Source organism: Oncorhynchus clarkii, chromosome 28 (genome assembly GCF_045791955.1).
Source record: "Oncorhynchus clarkii lewisi isolate Uvic-CL-2024 chromosome 28, UVic_Ocla_1.0, whole genome shotgun sequence".
NCBI classification, from domain to species: Eukaryota; Metazoa; Chordata; class Actinopteri; order Salmoniformes; family Salmonidae; genus Oncorhynchus; species Oncorhynchus clarkii.
Window position 1 is genome coordinate 12,596,120 of NC_092174.1, and position 20,878 is coordinate 12,616,997.

General features: G+C 43.9%; 1 protein-coding gene across 1 annotated transcript in view; it reads right to left on the reverse strand.

Moving 5' to 3' along the window:
• The window catches only part of LOC139387298 (calsyntenin-2-like), a 278,601-nt gene that overhangs the window by 55,323 nt on the left and 202,400 nt on the right, over window positions 1-20,878 (reverse strand). The window contains exons 4-8 of the mRNA XM_071133412.1: window positions 19,789-19,997; window positions 9,571-9,720; window positions 4,661-4,846; window positions 2,792-3,049; window positions 1,659-1,780 (exon numbers count right to left, since the gene is read on the reverse strand). Of these exons, the coding sequence (XP_070989513.1) occupies window positions 1,659-1,780; window positions 2,792-3,049; window positions 4,661-4,846; window positions 9,571-9,720; window positions 19,789-19,997 (925 nt within the window). The remainder of the gene's footprint in view (window positions 1-1,658; window positions 1,781-2,791; window positions 3,050-4,660; window positions 4,847-9,570; window positions 9,721-19,788; window positions 19,998-20,878) is intronic.

The following is a 20,878-nucleotide window of genomic DNA, read 5'->3' on the forward strand; positions in this document are numbered from 1 at the left end:
GGTATTCCTCTTGTCCAGATGGGATAGGGCAGTATGCAGTGCGATGGGGATTGCATCGTCTGTCGATCTATTGGGCCGGTAAGCAAATTGAAGTGGGTCTAAGGTGACAGGTAAGGTGTAGGTGATATGATCCTTGACTAGTCTCTCAAAGCACTTCATGATGACAGAAGTGAGTGCTACGGGGTCATTTAGTTCAGTTACCTTTGCTTTCTTGGGTATAGGAACAATGGTGGCCATCTTGATGCATGTGGGACAGCAGACTGGGATAGGGAGAGATTGAACATGTCCGTGAACATACCAGCCAGCTAGGGATGCCATCTGGGCCGGCAGCCCTGCGAAGGTTAACATGCTTAAATGTCTTACTCACTTCGGGTCACGGAGAAGGAGAGCCCACAGTCCTTGGTAGCGGGCCGTGTCAGTTGCACTGTGTTATCCTCAAAGCGGGCGAAGAAGGTGTTTAGCTTGTTTAGCTTATACGAGGGAAGGTCATTTTTTTAATGGTTTTCCCCGTTGCCCCTCCTTCTCTCGACAGCAGGGCCTGCACCCCTCCTCCCAATAGTTGACGACAGATGCCGTGCCCACCCTGATAATTGCCTCGAAAGTGAACCTAAACTATACCGAAACTAATTTCACACATACAATAACAGATTAAATAAATAAAGTATGATGAGGGAGAATGGATGAGTTGATGAGCAAGGGGAAACAAATGATGCATAATTATGTAATCACCAATTGCGAATCAAGAACAGTGCGGGCCATTCTATTGCATTGATTGACTCTAATTCTAATGTCAAAATGTTATGTACTCTGTTATCAGTCTACTCTGGCCTACTTGTAGTACACGGTGAGAGCGTGAGTAATTTACAATGGCAAGAAGACCAAGACCAATGGATGCTGCGTTAGTGTTGCTACAAAATCTGAATGAAAACGGCTCAGATGGTGGGGAAGAAATGAATCAGGATGACATCGCCGATGAGTATTCATCTGATTCTGAGCCTCAACCTGAACCTATACCTCCGAGGCCTAAGTGCAAAAAAAGACAGAACTGTGAGCAGTGAGCAGGTGCCCACGCCACCACCAAATGGAACGGTGAGACCGGAGAGAGGACGTCACCGTTTGGAATAGAACAAGCTGGTGAGAATTCCACGGGCTATTATCTGCACAAAATGTCCTCACTGAGAGAGTAGGTCCTACATCTCAAGCAAGAAACAAAAAATAGGCAAACGCAACTCAACTGCTTTCGTTGTTTACGCTATGTGACATGGGCATGCCCCAACTGACAATGGACTTTTTGACTGCTGTCATATTAACATTTCTATTCACTATGCCATTTATTTCTTTTGTGATGATTTTCACTATTATCAGGCACACATGTTGTCACCATTTGACCATGCATCTTGCTGACCGTGCGTCTTGATGGTTCCAACACCAATGCTTTCTGTTTCATAGTTGTAACAATATATATAAACAAATTAAAGTGTCCAATATATCCACATAGGAGGTCCAGTGGGGAAAAAACGTGCCCCCTATGAAAATCAAATGCCCCTCCATCCCGTTCGTTCTGGCTCCGGCTCTAATTCTAAGTAGTATGCTAGTATAGACAATGGAACAGTGGAGGTTCTCCTGGGTCAAAAGTCAGAGGTCATAGGTCAGCTCACCTGCTCCAGTTTCCAGTGGAACTCTGCAGGGCGGAAGGTGTCAACCTGGGTGAAGTCTCTCCTGAGCAGGAAAACCAGACGGCAGTTGTGGACGTACAGGGAGTAGTGGTGCCGGTTCATCTCTGTAGAAGGATATGGGTATGTTACAGAAAACTGGCAATTACAGGCTTATAACATTCATAAACGTTTGAGTTATGTTAACTTCCTTATCTAGCCAGAACAGAATAGAGATATCCTCTATTCTCATTCACAGAAAAACATAGACATTCTAGACGGTACACTGCATAAAATAAAATGAATATTTCAAGATATTCAACCAAAAAAGCTATTTTCCACAGTTAAGAGTGAAAATAAATGATGTTATACAAATGCTCTGCTAAAGTGGTATCTGAAATTATATCTGTCATTATGGACAAAGGAGCTTATTGGTGCAAAATGTCCTGTAAATGCTATTGACGTGTGCCACTTTGAATTAAACCCTGCCACTTCACGAGGCAGCTCAATAAATGTCACAAGCTCCCTGTGCCATTGTGACATTGTGAAAGGCCCTGCGGGACGCTAATGAGGTGTGTGACTTCACAGCTTTTCTCTCATGGTGGCACTTTTCATCATAAACCCCCCCCCCCTGTGCTTTTCCTTGGAGCCGCTGGGGTTACACACAGGGCTGTTTTGGCCGTGCATATTGATGGACTCTCCTTTTCGCTCAGTGTGAGAGGAGAGCTCGATGGAATCAATAAGAGCCTGTCAGGCCGCCTGTCTCCAGTCACACCTTCACAGCTCCACTTAGTCTGACTCTGAAACTAGAAGTGGTCGACAGATGACAAAACAACCACTGGATTTACGCGACTACGCCACCTCCACTCCAGATTGGGCACAAAAATGTTCCTTATGTTCCACGTTGGGCGCCAACTGTCTTCACATTGGAAGCTCCTTTCTTACACATTACATTGAACAATAAATAGTAGCTGGAATAGTGGCTATTGCTTTGATTCTCTCTTAAAATCTTGTGACAGAAGATAAATAGCCTCAATTTGGGCAATAGCTCCACCACCGCACCACCATAAAATCATGCTTTGATTAACAATGAACTAGGATGGATCAAATCCCACAAATGAACCCCTTCCTGGTCTCACCGGTCTTGTCAGAGTTGCAGAGCAAGGTCTCCTTCTCAGCCCTCAGACCGGGGCTGGGCCCATGCTTCATCCACGTGGCGATGGTGAACTGGTCAGTCAGGTTCTGTGGAACCACCCGCTCCGGCACGTTGGACGCCTGCCGCCCGTCGAAGCGGAAGATGAGGTCGCTATCCCGCCCACTGTCTGTCAGCAGCGAGGCCGTCCAATTGGTGGAAGCGCTGGGGGCGGGGAGGAGGTCCGTGCTGCCAGACGCCGCACCTGGAGGACCAATTAAAAATGAGAACAGTCCGTGGGTGACATTTTGACACACGAAAAGTGACACAAAGGTTGAAAGGAGACTGATACTTGTAACGTTTGAGTTGGAAGATACCTAAAAACCTCTAATCCCACAATGTCCATGCAGGGTGTCGTACGGGAGATAAGATGCTGAACTGTTGCAGAACAGTCTTCAATGGGAAAGGTATTTGACATCTGTCTATTTCTCACCACAGCATCACCCTCTCCATGTCACACAAGAGTTGACAGTATGAATCTAACGAGCGATGAATGGCCCTGTATGTTAAGACACTTGTTTCTGTCCCCGAAATCCACACCCCGACCCACCCCTTTGAAGAAACAGGCCAGCTCTTTTAAAACTATGCCACATTCAAGCCTGTCAATCGATAGGGACGCATAAATCCACACCCAGGCCTCTTTAAAACTGTGTCAGGACTTTTACTGTGATCAGGAGGAGAGAGAAGTTGATGAGATTCAGTCTCATACTCTCACTCTGCACAGTTTTCAGAAGGCCTTGTCAAATCCGTGACCCCTGCCTTCTTTTCATATTATTTTTGTATTGACCAGCCCACGTCTGACCATGAAAGCTATGAATTATTCAAAATTCCAACCATTCTCTGCTTAGGAAATAAAACATTTTTTTTTACAAATTTTTCAAATTGAACGGTAGGATGTTGTTGACCAAATTCAATTATCTTTAAAGTGGATACTAGAAAATAACATGGTGGCCCTCTTGAGCAATCTCTGTGCGTTCTCTATTTATGTGTACCGGTATTTGTACTCTCACAGAAATCAATGTTGCTATTACAATTTGTTTTGTTGCATATTAGATAGCGATTATGGAGCTTTGGAAAAGCTCCTGGCTTGCAAACGTTGCATACTAAAGGAGTAGGGAAAGACTTCTGCATCCAAATGAACATATCAAGTATGCATGTGTAGCCATTACTCAAACACAAGACTTAGGCTCGAGTCGAACAATAAACTGTTATTGCTGCATATACATTTTTTTAAACCAACCATATCACGCTTCAGTTTTTCACAACAGGAAATAAAATCCAAGGAAGAAATATATAGAAAATATGGGACCGTTCACATTTTCAACTCTTCACAATGAAAATGTTCACTTGAGATTTCCTCACAGAATTATTAATAACAATGATTCATAAGGTTGATCAAATATAGCCATTTCATTTAGCATATGCTCTTATAGAGCAGGATTTTCACTGTGATCGTGAGGAGAGAGAAGTTAGGGTTAAGTGCCTTGCTCAAGGGCACAGACAGATTTTTCACTTAGTCAGCACAGGGATTCAAACCAGCGACCTTTCAGTTACTGACTCAACGCTCTTAACCGCGGCTACCTGCCGCCTACCTGTAGATTTACAAATTACAATGAAATGACTCAACGTGACAAAACATTAGAATTTAGAGTAGTTACAACCATTAATGAGTTGAGTGAAATAGAAACAACACACCCAATTGTCTCTATGACATCACAAGTCATAAGTGTAATTAACGCATTACACAATGTGCAACTGAACAAATGTTATTAGAACATTTTATTATTTTATTTTCTCTCTTTCCCTTGTGGCTTACCACAGAGTTTCTGTAGGGACTTCTCAGAGTAGGTCTCTCGGTCGCAGCCCTTCCCAATGTGGCTGGTCTGCAGCTCCACCATGGCTCTCACCGCCGACAGCGGGCCGTCACAAGTCTCAAGGTGCATCTTGGGAAACAGTTGCTTGCTTCCTGTTCCGGGCTCATAGTCCATTCGTTTGTTCCAGCCTGGGAGAACAGGAGAAATATATAGTTTATTATTCCCAATAGAACATGTATTTTTCCTAATGCTTAGTAATTCAGATGCCAAAAATGGCTTGATCACTATTGCGCTACTGTAGATACAAACATTTCTAAATAGAACATTTCATTACTTCTGAAACAGTACTAAGAAATACAAATAATCACCTAGAAACGATAAATGCTTTCAGCCACTGGCCAGGCTCTCCCACTGTTGTATTATTCACCATTTGCATGTTTGGTATTTCACTTTGGGTGAAGGTCAGACCCTTAGCCTGTTTTCAGCTCAGCATATTTTATCCTACAGCATCTTTCACTACTATAGCCAGGCTAGCTCCAGCACAGAGCCAATGCTACAGAGGAAAAGGGTTCCACTGAATACCAGAGCCAGCCTCTGAATTTGAAGGCGTCACGGAGCACTCCTCACTAAAGCTAAACAGGTGACAGATGACTTTACACACCAAGAAGCTTAAGGGGAAGTGAGGTTCTGACACAGGAGGCTACACTATGCTAACTGCTAACCCACTGTGCTTGCTAATCCATGTCACACAATTGAGTGTTGGCAACACGTATGAACAGGGTCTGCTATCATGGTCTTCCATATCAAACCAATAACCCTTATCTGACACAAAAAGAAAGAAAGGCTGACCATTCTGAGTTTAAATGAAATCAGGTGTTAGGCTACTCAGTGGAATGTTTCTCCTGTAGCTAATGCTATAATGCTACAATGATCAACTTTTCTCTCAATGCTAATGAACATGCTAACACATCACCACAACGGGATTAATTTGACATGAATCACTGCCCAATAATGTCACAAACAAGATTGTGTTTACAGGTATTTCTATAACGATACAATTGAGTGGCAGACCAAGATCAGCTAACGACAGGTAAAATATATTAAATCAGAGAGTGTCTGTATCAAAAGGATGCATAGACCAGGTAGGGAGCCCCCAGACCTTTTCACACAGCAATATGAGAGTATAAGAACTGGGGGGAATAGAATACGAAAATAAGTGAAACAGTAGAATAAGAAGAGTGGGGAAGTAAAATTAAAAAAATAAGCCGCTTTAAGTGCTGAGGCAATCGTCAGAAGAAGTCTAGAGGGATGTTGATGGTTCTATACCAGACCAAAGTGATATGCCAGATTGCCAGGAAATGGCATGAAAATGCAAAAATGGGATGGGTGGCTAGAAGGATCTGCCACGATAGGTGGCATAATGACCAGAGAGATGGAGAGAACGGAACAGAGAGGGCGAGAGAAAGGTAGATGTAGTAAGAGAGAGGATGAGAGATGGAGAGAACGGAACAGAGAGGGCGAGAGAAAGGTAGATGTAGTAAGAGAGAAAGGATGAGAGAGATGGAGAGAATGGAACAGAGAGGGCGAGAGAAAGGTAGATGTAGTAAGAGAGAAAGGATGAGAGAGATGGAGAGAACGGAACAGAGAGGGCGAGAGAAAGGTAGATGTAGTAAGAGAGAAAGGATGAGAGAGATGGAGAGAACGGAACAGAGAGGGCGAGAGAAAGGTAGATGTAGTAAGAGAGAAAGGATGAGAGAGATGGGGAGAACGGAACAGAGAGGGCGAGAGAAAGGTAGATGTAGTAAGAGAGAAAGGATGAGAGAGATGGAGAGAACGGAACAGAGAGGGCAAGAGAAAGGTAGATGTAGTAAGAGAGAAAGGATGAGAGAGATGGCGGAAAACGGAACAGAGAGGGCGAGAGAAAGGTAGATGTAGTAAGAGAGAAAGGATGAGAGAGATGGAGAGAACGGAACAGAGAGGGCGAGAGAAAGGTAGATGTAGTAAGAGAGAAAGGATGAGAGAGATGGCGGAAAACGTAGAGTGCAAGAGGCGAATTAGAAGCTCAAGGAACCTGACAGCTCCAGTGCAGGAAGGCCTCACCTCCCCTCGGCTTCGTCTGTCATCTTTGTCGCTCGTTTTACATTTCGATTAACCTCCATATGTATCTGTGGTCCGCACCAGGCCTTCTTTATAGTCTAAGGGGCAGTTATAGCCATTTTATTGCTGTGTTTAGAGAGGAGAGTTGACAGCTGTCGAGTCTTCCGTCATATAGTCTAGGCCAAACACTCAGAGAGAGAAATGACATGCCCAGGGAGAGGCAGACAGAGAAATGACATGCCCAGGGAGAGGCAGACAGAGAAATGACATGCCCAGGGAGAGCCAGACAGAGAAAGGATGTTGTTAGAAGGCTAGCACAGAAAAGGTACAGGATTTCACCTGTAATTTTAATTAAGAGTTATACTCATGTTGTATACTGAACAAAACTATAAACGCCACATGCAACAATTTCAAAGATTCGACCGAATTACAGTTCATAGAAGGAAATCAGTCGATTGAAACAAATAAATGAGGCTTTAATTTATGGATTTCACTGGGCAATGGGCACAGCCATTTGGGAACCAGGCCCACGCACGGGGGAGCCAGGCCCAATCAATTAAAATTTGTTTTTCTTCCCACAAAAGGGCTTAATAACTGACAGGAATATCCCCCCCCCCCCCCCCCCCCCCCCCCCCCCCCCCCCCCCCCACACACACACACATCCCTCAGATGATCCCGCAGGTGAAGAAACCGGATGTGGAGGTCCTGGGCTGACGTGGACTGCAGTTGTGAGGTCGGTTGGACAAACTGCCCAAATTTCTAAAATGGCGATGTATGGTAGAGAAATAAACATTAAATTCTCTGGCAACAGCTGTGTTGGACATTCCTGCAGTCAGCATGAGAATTGCACGCTCCCTCAAAACTTGAGACATTGTGTTGTGTGACAAAACTGCACATTTTAGAGGGGCCTTTTATTGTCCCCAGCACAAGGTGCACCTGTGTAATGATCATGCTGTTTAATCAGCTTCTTGACATGCCACACCTGTCAGGTGGATGAATTATCTTGGCAAAGGAGAAATGCTCACTAAAAGGGATGTAAACAAATTTGTACACATTTTGGGGAGAAATAAGCTTTTTGTGCATAGGGAAAATGTATTTCAGCACATGAAACACGGGACCAACACTTTACATGTTGTGTTTATATTTTTGTTCAGTATAGTTTTCTCTTTTGGAGGACAATACAATTATCTATATGTCTGTCCGTCCGTCCGTCTGTCTATCTATCTAACCTGGTAATGAACATATACTGTGTTGGTGTTGTCTTGAAGACCATAGAAATCTTGCATGCACGATTTCAAATAGAGCTATAATTTCAATAGACTTTCTATTCAATTACACAAGGCTTTTCTATTCAATTACACAAGGCTTTTCTATTCAATTACACAAGGCTTTTCTGTTCAATGACACAAATCATACTCCAATACATTTCATTATCCGGTTACAAGGTCAAATAAATGACTTGATGGAATATATAGTCATGTAAGTCATGGGCATAATATGTTAACGCCTTATTACATCTTGTATTTATGATTATATATGCCAAGATGAATGGCTACTAGCCTATGTGGGATTATGGCTGGAATTATTACACATTACGGCCCATTATGCAACATTTATGAGCTTCTTGTGAGTATAACATGTTCATGCTTCTTATTGGTCTGAAGGGTACGACCAATGTCTCTCTTAAAACAAAAAGATTGTGGGATTGCCACACTTTTCTGTACAGTACTTTGCAGCTGTATGTACCGTCTGTTGCCATGACTTTGAGGACTATTAGATATAGCTCTATTTGAGGGTGACATTTACAGTGAGTGTCTCATGGAGAGCTGCCCTTTAGTATCAAGCTACCCCCCCCCCACTACTGTGTGAGCCTTCATTCAGGTAATGGAAAAACTCTGGCCCCATTTCAAGCTACATTTCCAGCAAGAGGAATCACACACTGTCTTTAAATCTAAAATCCTTAATTGGTGTAACTGCCACGTCCGTTTGGGATATTACAACAACAAACTGCAAACAACTAACAGTCCCCCCCCCCCCCCCCCCCCCCGGACATCACAATGCACGTGTGACAGAACAACAGAATATGTACCGTTTTAAAAAATTCATTAATTAACCACACTGCCTGACGCTCCTCAACCTTCGTTTCATCAACAATACCAAAACAATAACAAAGGCGCTGGGGAGAACTTTGCCAATGCGGACTCAACCTTTAAGGAAAGGAGAGATTTATTGTAATTAGATGAAGGCGTCTTCCCAGCCTTTCTTCTCGTGAAGTGGCTTAATGACGTCTTTGACAGGGAAGCAGTGGGGGACCCTGTCCGCTTGTGAAGGCTTTAACTGTGTGACTGCTACAGTGGTACGAGACAAGATCCAGTCAAGTTCCACCGGCTTTCCTTAAACAATGTTTTCTTCCCTCTTGGGGCTTTATTCTAAAACGGGATATGCTGTATACCCCTCTTCCCTTCTCCACAGGGGCCCCTGACCTGGATTGCTCGGGTAAACAGAATCGAGGAGGACTGTACGATCCAGAGCAAGGAGTGTGATAGGGATGATGAGAGCTCCTCTTTCTCAGAGGGAGAAAAGAACAGTGCAAGGAGAAACGCAGAGACACTGATAGTGCTGCAAGCAAGTACCCTGAGTCATGCTGGCGGCCATTTTGTGAGGAGTAAATTGATTTCTGCTACAGTGTGGTAGCCTCTAACTTTGGGGAAGCCAAACTACTTATTGAATGCTTAGCAACCTGTTAGTAACTTTTGCGATCTGCAACTTAGATCTTTGCAGTGTGAACAGAGTCTTCCTCTGTGATGCCACTGACCTTGCCAGCCAGGTTTGCAGACGGGCTTGACATCGATGTGCACCGCCACACTCTCCGTCGCCCTCTTTTGGCCGCAGTCGAAGGCGGTCACCATGATCTTGTAGCGCAGCTGCTTGTCGTAGCTCAGTCGCTCCGTGTTTCTGATGTTGCCTAATGAGGGAGAGGAGAAATTAAGGTTAAAAAAACAAACATCACAAGCGTGAGGGATGCACTCAAGACAATTCAACTCACTGCTATCGTCTGTAAATCAATTCAGTTAATGTAATGTTCATCGATTTCAGTGAGTTGCTCTCCTATCCAAATTAATATCCTCATCACACTCTAACATCTAAGTGTGTTAGCCTTTGTTTTCCCACCTTCCCTAAACGGAGGCTATTTTGCTCGACTAGCTGGCAACCTCTACAGCCAGTTTGGTTGTCTGAGACTATGTCAGTGTCTGGATCATAGAGATAGTTCCTCTCTAGTGCTCTATGGTTCGAGGTCCTATGACATCAGCCTCTCTATAGTTGTATCTCTATGGTCCTGATGCTGATGCTGATGCTGGTTGGCATTTATTCATGAATCTTGCCCTGGAGGCAGCTCTGCAGCTGTCAAGGAGAGGAGAGGAGGTCAGGAGCGGTGTGAGCCCTCAAACCTGGACAGCTCCACTCCCAGATGGACCCTATGAAGATGATGTACCCTCAAAAAGGAGGACATCTCAGTCTCTCACTTACTACTGTGAATCTGGGTCGGAGAGTTAGTGGAGTGGTACATTGTTAGTGCTGATTGTGGAGATTAATGCCATGCAGTGAATCAAAAGGAAGCCTTTATTCAGATGTAGTCCCATACAAGCAATCAGAGTGCTAAGGGTTTCAATGAAGACTGCAATAGCTGTGGTGGTTGCACTGGTCTCTACGGGCTGAACCCCAACTTAAGATGAGCAGGCATAACTCATTATTTTGCGGGAAATCTCCCATTGACAACAATGCACGATTAAGGCAAAAGAATTGAGTCGTGTGGATTCTACCCTAAATGACACCTTAGGGAGAGCTCAATCAATCAAATGTATTTATAAAGCCCTTTTTACATCAGCAATCACAAAGTGCTCCTACAGAAACCCATCCTAAAATGCCAAATAGCAAACAACGCAGATGTAGAAGCACGGTGGCTAGGAAAAACTCCCTCTGAAAACCTAGAGAGGAAACAGGCTCTGAGGGGTGGCATTGTTTGTCTTTGATTAAATGCGATACATTTACTGTAGCTGTGATACATCTCACACCATGATAGAACATAACCCAGCTAGGGTAAGTTACAAATGAGACATCACCAGTGACAGCTAGCAGGCCTCAGTCCCTGAGTCCCCACTTAAATGATGGAGCTCCAGTCCCAGCCTCATCTCCCATTGCAACACAATCTCACACTCAATTCGTGCAAATACAGTGCCTTGCAAAAGTATTCACCCCCTTTGGCGTTTTTTCTATTTTGTTGCATTACAACCTGTAAATTAAATTGATTTTTATTTGGATTTCATGTAATGGACATTCATAAAATAGTCCAAATTACTTGTTTAAAAAATAAATTAAAAAATAAAGGAAAAGTGGTACGTGCTTATGTATTCACTCCCTTTGTTATGAAGCCCCTAAATAAGACCTGGTGCAACCAATTACCTTCAGAAGTAACATAATTAGTTAAATAAAGTCCACCTGTGTGCAATCTAAGTGTCACATGATCTGTCACATGATCTCAGTATATTTACACCTGTTTTGAAAGGCCCCAGAGTCTGCAACACCACTAAGCAAGGGTCACCACCAAGCAAAAGGCACTATGAAGACCAAGGAGCTCTCCAAACAGGTCAGGGACAAAGTTGTGGAGAAATACAGATCAGGGTTGGGTTATAAAAAAATATAATTCACTTTGAATATCCCACGGAGCACCATTAAATCCATTATTAAAAAAATTGAATGAATATGGCATCACAACAAACCTGCCAAGAGAGGGCCCAACACCTACATCACCCCGAGAACACCATCCCCATAGTGGTATAGTGGTGGCAGCGTGGTGGCAGCGTCATGCTGTGGGATGTTTTTCATCAGCAGGGACTGGGAAACTGGTCAGAATTGAAGGAATGATAGATGGCGCTAAATACAGGGATATTCTTAAGGAAAACCTGTTTCAGTCTTCCAGAGATTTGAGACTGGGACAGAGGTTCACCTTCCAGCAGGACAATGGCCCTAAGCATACTGCTAAAGCAACACTCGAGTCGTTTAAGGGGAAACATTTAAATGTCTTGGAATGGCCTAGTCAAAGCCCAGACTTCACCACAGATTCTTAATTGGATTATGATTTAAAGATTGCTGTACACCAACTTGAAGGAGCTGGAGCAGTTTTGCCTTGAAGAATGGTCAAAAATCCCAGTGGCTAGATGTGCCAAGCTTACAGAGACATACCCCAAGAGGCTTGCAGCTGTAATTGCTGCAAAAGGTGGTTGTACAAAGTATTGACCTTCGGGTGGGGGGTGAATAGTTATGCACGCTCAAGTTCTCTGTTTTTCTTGTCTTATTTCTTGTTTGTTTCACAATAAAAAATATTTTGCATCTTAAAAGTGGTAGGTATGTTGTGTAAATCTAATGATACAAACCCCTCCAAAATCAACTTTAATTCCAGTTTGTAAGGCAACAAAATAGGAAGAATGCCAAGGGGGTGAATACTTTCGCATGCCACTGTATGTACAAAAAGTATCTCAGCAGATGTGGTGTGTTTTTGTGTGGCTTAATTAATGTGAAACGACATACATTTTTGTGCAACTCCATTCATAGGAAAATACATTTTTTGGGGACAAACTTCGGAACAATCTTTTGAAAGTTATTAGAGCAATGCATGATGGGTAATGGTGTTCAACACTGCCTTTTTTCTTTAAAAAATAAAAAAATGTGTTAACAACCCAATATTGTTAATTAACCAGGTTGTCACCGAAATAATTCTAATATAATAGTACTTATGTTTAAAAAAAATGTTTTATTAATTCCAAAACTGCTTGTTTTCAATTATTAATTTGGGATACTGGTGCACTTGCAGTCAGAAAGGCCATCTTGTTGTGTAGGCAACAGTAGGCCTACACAATTTTCACAACGCATTTCATATTTTGTGGAGCTTACATTACACAATTTTCTTCATAATGCATTTAATACAAGGCTTCACTTTTTCCAGAATACACACACACACACACACACGCTCACAAACACTTACACACTCTCACTTTGTTTGTACTCATGTTATAGTCAACTCTTGGCATTTTGTATGAATTCTTTTTTTATCAAATATTTGTATCTAGTTGACATGTATTCATGATCTTTAACTGGCTAAGTGTTTGTATGTCTCAGTAATGATTAACATGGTTAAATAGTCATACATCTCTGTTTGATTTAGCTTTTGGTACATTTGGCATTTTTATACATATTCTGTATTTCCACTGAAGAAAGCAATAATTAATCAACACACTACTGTAAATAAATGGACACTACCTGTTAAAAACAGAAATTGCTCTCTGTGAATAAATGGTGAGAAGCCATTTGGCTATGGGTTTCACAGCCCAATAATAATGATAGAAGTTATGAGAAGTTATCAGCTGACAAATGGTTTATTTACAACCTATGGTGTATACGGGGTTGGGAACAGTGGCATGGGAAAGTCTGACATTAATTAAATAACCTAACCCTAAGCTATGTTCAATGTCAGCAGCAATTTCCAGTGAGAAATGCTCAGGGTTTCACAGCCCTATAACAATGATCCAAGTTACAGTACAAGTCAAACGTTTGGACACACCTACTCATTCAAGGGTTTTTCTTTATTTGTACTATTTTATACATTGTAGAATAATAGTGAAGACATCAAAACTAGGAAATAACACATACAGTGGGGCAAAAAAAGTATTTAGTCAGCCACCAATTGTGAAAGTTCTCCCACTTAAAAAGATGAGAGAGGCCTGTAATTTTCATCATAGGTACACTTCAACTATGACAGACAAAATGAGGGGAAAAAATACAGAAAATCACATTGTAGGATTTTTTATGAATTTATTTGCAAATTATGGTGGAAAATAAGTATTTGGTCAATAACAAAAGTTTATCTCAATACTTTGTTATATACCCTTTGTTGGCAATGGGAGGAAAATGTCAAGAACTTTGAAAGCTTCATCAAGTGCAATCGCAAAAAGCATTAATCACTATGATGAAGCTGGCTCTCTCGAGGACCGCCACAGGAAGGGAAGATCCAGAGTTACCAGCCTTCAGAAACCAGCAATTAACTGCACCTCAGATTTCACCCCAAATAAATGCTTCACAGATTTCAAGTAACAGACACATCTCAACATCAACTGTTCAGAGGAGATTGCGTGAATCAGGCCTTCATGGTCGAATTTCTGCAAAGAAACCACTATTACAGGACACCAATAAGAAGAGACTTGCTTGGGCCAAGAAACACGAGAAATGGACATTAGACCAGTTGAAATCTGTCCTTTGGTTTAATGAGTCCAAATTTGAGATTTTTGGTTCCAACCGCCATGCCTTTGTGAGCCGCAGATTAGATGAACGGATGATCTCCGCATGTGTGGTTCTCACCATGAAGCATGGAGGAGGAGGAGTGATGGTGTGGGGGTGCTTTGCTGGTGACCACTGTCAGTGATTTACTTAGAATTCAAGGCACACTTCCCCAGCATGGCTAACACAGCATTCTGCAGCGATACGTCATCCCATCAGGTTTGCACTTTGTGGGACTATCATTTGTTTTTCAACAGGACAATGACCCAAACACAGGGAGTGTAAGGGCTATTTGACCATGAAGGAGAGTGATGGAGTGCTGCATCAGATGACCTGGTCTCCGCAATCACCTGACCTCAACCCAATGGAGATGGTCAGCTTTGTGAACAAGTCCTGCGTTTTTGGTAACGGATGCTAATCTAGTTCCAGACACAGATTGATAGTTACCTTGTTACATGATGTGGAAGATGGCAGACGGAAGGGAGGGTGGTGCGACAGGTGCCGCTTCTCCTACAGATGCTGTTATTTTATCTAAAACATCAAGTGTAAGCCAACCCCAGCTAATTAACTCATGCAAAGATTTAAAGGGCAATTATGCATTTAGTCTCCAGTGCATTGCCACGATTGTCAGTTATGTAGCTGCTCTACTGATAGTCTCAGTGGGTCCTTGCTGGGATGACACAATCAATCTACTGCCGGAGAATACCAACACCAAACACATTGGTTCACCGTTCCACGGGAGCGGATAGTGCACAGCATACCATAATGTTCTGAATAATGGCCTACGTCTACCTAAGTCTACCTCACTCCCTATTCCACTGAACCGCTTCAGTAGTAAGGAGTAACAAACACAAGTCCAACATTTATCGGAAACGGTTAAACTACCTGTTCACTACCTTCCTGCTATCCGGGGATGTGCAACTCAACCCTGGGCCTAACATCACTGAGCCAGCGATACTCACAGGAGTGGAAAGCAGTGGATGGCCTCGTCCACTGATCGTCGCCACTGCGGAAGTGGTCGTGATCTAATTTGCCGAAGGGAGGGCAGGGGATGGCCTTGTAGGCATCCAGGAAGAGGGAATAGCAGTGATCAAGTGTTTTCCCAGCGCTAGTACTACAGTGAATGTGTTGGCAGAACTTTGGTAGCGTTTTCCTCAAATTTGCTTTGTTAAAATCCCCAGCTGCAATAAATGTGGCCTCAGGATATGTGGTTTCCTGAGTAGTGTAGTTCCTTGAGGGTCGTTGTGGTATCGGCTTGAGGGGGAATATACACGGCTGTGACTATAACCGAAGAGAATTCTCTTGGGAGGTAATACGGTCAGCATTTGATTATGAGGTATTCTAGGTCGGGTGAACAAAAGGACTTGAGTTTCTGTACGTTATCACAATCACACCATGAGTGGTTAATCATGAAACATACCACGCCCTTCTTCCCGGAGAGGTCTTTATTCCTGTCTGCGCGAATTACTGAGAACCCAGCTGGCTGTATGGACAGGGACAGTATATCCAGAGAGAGCCATGATTCCGTGAAACAGAGTATGTTACAATCCTTGATGGCTCTATGGAAGGAGATCCTCACCCTGATCTCGTCTACTTTATTGAACATTAGCGAGTAATATATTCGGAAGCGTAGGATGATAAAGTCTATGAATACCTCTTTTCCGCTGGCAGTGAAAAATTCTCAGTCTAAGCCATTCGATTATGGGTTTCACATCCCTATAATAATGATGATACAAGTTATAGCACCTTACAAAGGGTTTATAGACAACGTCTGGGGTATAACATGTTGGGCAAAGTGGAGAGTAGGAGAGTCTGACATATAACCCCTAACTTGGGTTCAGTCTTCTTTGTTTTGTTAGTCAAGCCTACCAGCGTTTTTCCCCATGCTCCTGTCTTTTCAAGTTCCTGTTTTCTAGTTTTCCCGGTTTTGACCATTCTGTCTGCCCTGACCCTGCCTGCCGTTCTGTACCTTGTCACGCCACCCTGGTTTATTGACCTCTGCCTGCCGTTCTGTACCTTATGGACTCTGATCTGGATTACTGACCTCTGCCTGCCCTTGACCTGTCATTTTGCCTGCCCCCTGTTCTAGTAATACACTTTTGTTACTTCGACACTGTCTGCATCTGGGTCTTCTCCTGAAACGTGATACAGGACGGATCAACAGTGATTCATATCACTGGTTTGCAACCTAAAAAAAGGATAGTTGTGTTTTGCTACATAACACACATGATTGGTCTACACATATGATGTGGATCATTGTCAGGTTATTAGATGTATAAGCTTTAGTAACAAAAGAACATCATGGTTATTATAACTCTTTAAACAGGTAGTTTGTAAATGTGTAGAATGTGTTTGTTTTGGGTCCACACTGGTAAGTTAAATTTTATAAATTAGACAATAGCAGAGGATTTTCTTCTGAATAACTGGTCAGGGCATAACACTTTTTCATTCAGCTTCAGGCAACTTTGATGCACTGTAAGGCTTGATCACACCTGTAGTGACTGCTTCTGTCACACCCATTGTTGCTTATCCATTGTACACTAGTTATATCAATGTAATTACACCCAACACAATGTTGAAGAACAGAATGCTTCCCACCACTAGATCACATAACTAGACGTGATGTCACGCCCTGACCATAGTTTGCTTTGTATGTTTATATGTTTTGTTTGGTCAGGGTGTGATCTCCCGCCTGTCTCCCGCCAGTCTCCCGCCTGTCCAGAGCTGCTAGAGTCTCCCGTCTGTCCAGAGCTGCTAGAGTCTCCCGTCTGTCCAGAGCTGCTAGAGTCTCCCGTCTGTCCTGAGCCGCCAGTCTGCAAGGAGCCGCCAGAGCCGGCAGTCAGCCAGGAACCACCAGAGTCGCCAGTCAGCCAGGAACCGCCAGAGTCGCCAGTCAGCCAGGATCCGCCAGTCAGCCAGGATCCGCCAGAGCCGCCAGTCAGCCAGGATCCGCCAGAGCCGCCAGTCAGCCAGGAACCACCAGAGTCGCCAGTCAGCCAGGAACCGCCAGAGTCGCCAGTCAGCCAGGATCCGCCAGAGCCGCCAGTCAGCCAGGATCCGCCAGAGCCGCCAGTCAGACAGGATCCGCCAGAGCCGCCAGTCAGCCAGGATCCGCCAGAGCCGCCAGTCAGCCAGGATCCGCCAGAGCCGCCAGTCAGCCAGGATCCGCCAGAGCCGCCAGTCAGCCAGGATCCGCCAGAGCCGCCAGTCAGCCAGGATCCGCCAGTCAGCCAGGATCCGCCAGTCAGCCAGGATCCGCCAGTCAGCCAGGATCCGCCAGTCAGCCAGGATCCGCCAGAGCCGCCATTCAGCCAGGATCCGCCAGAGCCGCCATTCAGCCAGGATCTGCCAGAGCCGTCAGTCAGCCAGAAGCTGCCAGAGCCGTCAACCAGCCTGAGCAATCTCTCAGTCCCGAGCTACCTCTCAGTCCCGAGCTACCTCTCAGTCCCGAGCTACCCCTCAGTCCAGAGCTACCCCTCAGTCCAGAGCTACCCCTCAGTCCAGAGCTACCCCTCAGTCCAGAGCTACCCCTCAGTCCAGAGCTACCCCTCAGTCCAGAGCTACCCCTCAGTCCAGAGCTACCCCTCAGTTTTTTTGCAGGTCTTCTGTTTCCCCACATTTATTGATGAATTAATTTCGCATCATGAAAATGTATCCCTATTCCTCAAGCAAATACCTTAATAGATACCGCAAAAAAAAAAATCTGACAAACGCAGCGTTTTACTCCAATCTGGCAACCCTCATACAATCTGACATAGCACCAGCATCCCAAAGTATGAAGCGGGAAAAAAAGCATAGAAAACATCATTAGCATTAATAAAAACAAAAAGCGTAAGGCTACTATTATAAGGTGACAACTTGGTTGATTAACAATATCGGGTTATTTTTTTATATAAATAAATGTGGGACACAAAAAAAGGCAGTGTTGAACACCATTACCCACAATGCACTGCTCCAATAACTTTCAAAAGATTGTTACAAAGTTTTCCCCCCCAAAGTCGTACAAAAATTGTTGTCTTTTCATACGTATTAAGTCACACAAAAATGTGTGTATTTTCACAAGAATTAAGCCACACAAAAACACAAAAACGCAAATACTTGTACATATTTGCGCAAATTGAATGTGAGATTGTGTTGCACCCGTTACTGTCCCCATGTGTAATATCTGAGTGAAATAGGGAACCTGTCAATATGTGTGTCTTTTGACTGCTGGGGAATTTACAGTATGACTACAGTATACATCCGCAACCATGAAAACTAGCATACACTACAGCTCTCTAGGACCCGATTCTCAAGTTCACCATCATTTGTATGTCTAAAGTAGATAAGATTGACTTTCTCTCCAGTACAGAATATAATGGGTTGTTCAGGATCGATGAGGGAGAGAAGAAAAATTCAGACAAAATTCTGAAAGAGCTGGAACTACAGTACCGCTATCTTTCTTTCTCTACTGTTTGGCTGTTTCTCGTTCTTACTCATTCTACTTCCCTGTCTCTCTTATTTTCTCTGTTGATTCTTTCTTCTGGCCTCTCACCTTCTCTCTCTCACCTTCTCTCTCACACATCCTCTCTCGCTTCCTCTCTCCCTCGCTCTATTTCTTTCTGTCTCTCTCCTTTCCTCACTCCCTCCATCTTACTCCCTTTCTCCCTGAGTTGCAGAGGGCTGGCGGGCCTGTTTTATTTAATAACTCACTCAGGCCTCTGATCCACGGTTAATGATGGAGCCAGAAGCCCCCTCGGTACAAAACACACTCTGGCGGCCCCCATGCATCACTCCGCTCAGTTCTAATTGAGCACCACGAGCGCCAGTCGCACTGCAGACAGTGGGAGGGCTATAGGAGGTGAGGCGACTGGCAGCCGCAAAGCTGGAATGGCGGACAGGAACCCATAAAAGTCACAGAGGGGCCTGAGCCGTGCCAGAGGACATCAGAGTTACCAGACAGGGAAGAAGAAAATGAGAGAGAGAGAGAGAAGACAAAAAACAGAGGGGGGAAAGGAAGGGAAGCAGGGAAGGAGAGAGAAAGTGAGGAAGAGAGATAGAAATACAAAAAGAGTGAGAGCGAGACAAAGGGAGAGAGGGAAGAGGGAGGAGAGAGGCTAGCAGAGATGGCAGGCTGTGGAGCGTCTGATGTCATTTTGCCCGTCTGATCCGCGGGCTCCACTCGTCCTTGTGTTCCCGCTGATCACATAAAGCTGGATCCAGTTTCACATCACTCTGTATAACACTGCACTGTGATCAGAAGATGAATGGGGAAGCACTTGGAGAGTCCATGAATACAGCACACTGACAAATGGTGTGAGAGATGTGCTATGAATATAATTAACCAAGTTCAGTTGGTTGGAGAAGATTCTGGCAACAGCAAATCAAATTTGCGTGTTCAATTCCCGCATGGGCCACGTGTACTGACTGTGAATGAACTGTAAGTCGATGTAGATACGAACTTCTGGTAATGACTGTATTCAAATTATGCCGAGTCAATTTGATGGCCTGAGGAACAGTTTGTGTCATTACTGTCATGGAAAGTAAAGTGTAACCAAGTTGAAGGAATTTACAGGGCCGTTTTCTGAGCTCGGAGATAAAAAATGTGTAGAGAGAGGCAAAGTGCAAAAGTTTGACCTAATGCAAGGTCAGTCAGAGTAGCCTATGCTTGTGTCATTTGACCTGCAGGTTCTGAGGTCAGGGGATGAGGTTAGAGTTCACTGACCATTGCGGTCAATGGCGAAGGGCGTGTCGGAGGTGACGATGTCGTAGTTGCAGATCTGGCTGTACTGCGGGGAACAGTCCTGGTCCCAGGCCTCCACCTGCAGGATGCTGTCGTAGATCTTCCCCTCTGTTACCGCAGCATGGTATACGGCCTCCCGGAACACAGGAGAGAACTCATTCACGTCATCCACCTGGATGTGAACCACCGCCCTGGATAGAGGGAGAGAGGAGTGAGTGAGTGAGCGAGAGAGAGAGAGCGAAAGGTGTGAGGGAAGGTAATGAGAGAGACCTTTGATGCTCTTTCTTCCAACAATAGGTAATAATGATAACAAAATACTCAAATGACAAACATAAACAACAACACACAAACTCATTACCAGCTCAGGGAACATGATAAAGAGAAACACCATAGGAAAGGGGGCATACAATACGTAAAATTAAAATCCTTCACTGATTTTTACTGATAGTTGTGCTGTAAAAAATGAAGGTAGTGATGCAATGTTTTCGCACCGAAGCCATTGAGAGATATCCTCACCAAATCTAGGTTGGTTCGGGGCCTCTTCCTTTGTACTTTGTTTAAACAACCACAGGGCTGAACATAGAGTAAGTCATATTTGAAATATCTCAGTATTATTATTATTATTTTTTAAATCCAGTTTCTCAAACTCTACCTATAATTCTGCTGACAATGACCTTGTGACAAGAAGTGATGCTGCAACATGCCTTCCAAATGAAAGGCATTAACTTAATGACACCTACTTAGAATGTCCTGCAGTGATGCTGCTTAGCTGAGGCACACAGGCGCACGCACACGCACACACACACACAGCTTTCACACTCTCCACATACGTTACTGCTACTCTTGTTTATTATCTATCCTGATTGCCTAGTCACTTTTACCCTTACCTCCATGTATGACCTCAACTGCCTCGTACCCCTGCACATTGGCTTGTTAAAGGGTACTCCTTGTATGTAGCCTCGTTAGTGTTATTTATTGTGGTACTATTTCTTACTTTTTAACTGCATTGTTGGGAAAGGGCTCGTAAAGTAAGCATTTCACGGTGAAGTCTACACCTGTTGTATTCGGCGCA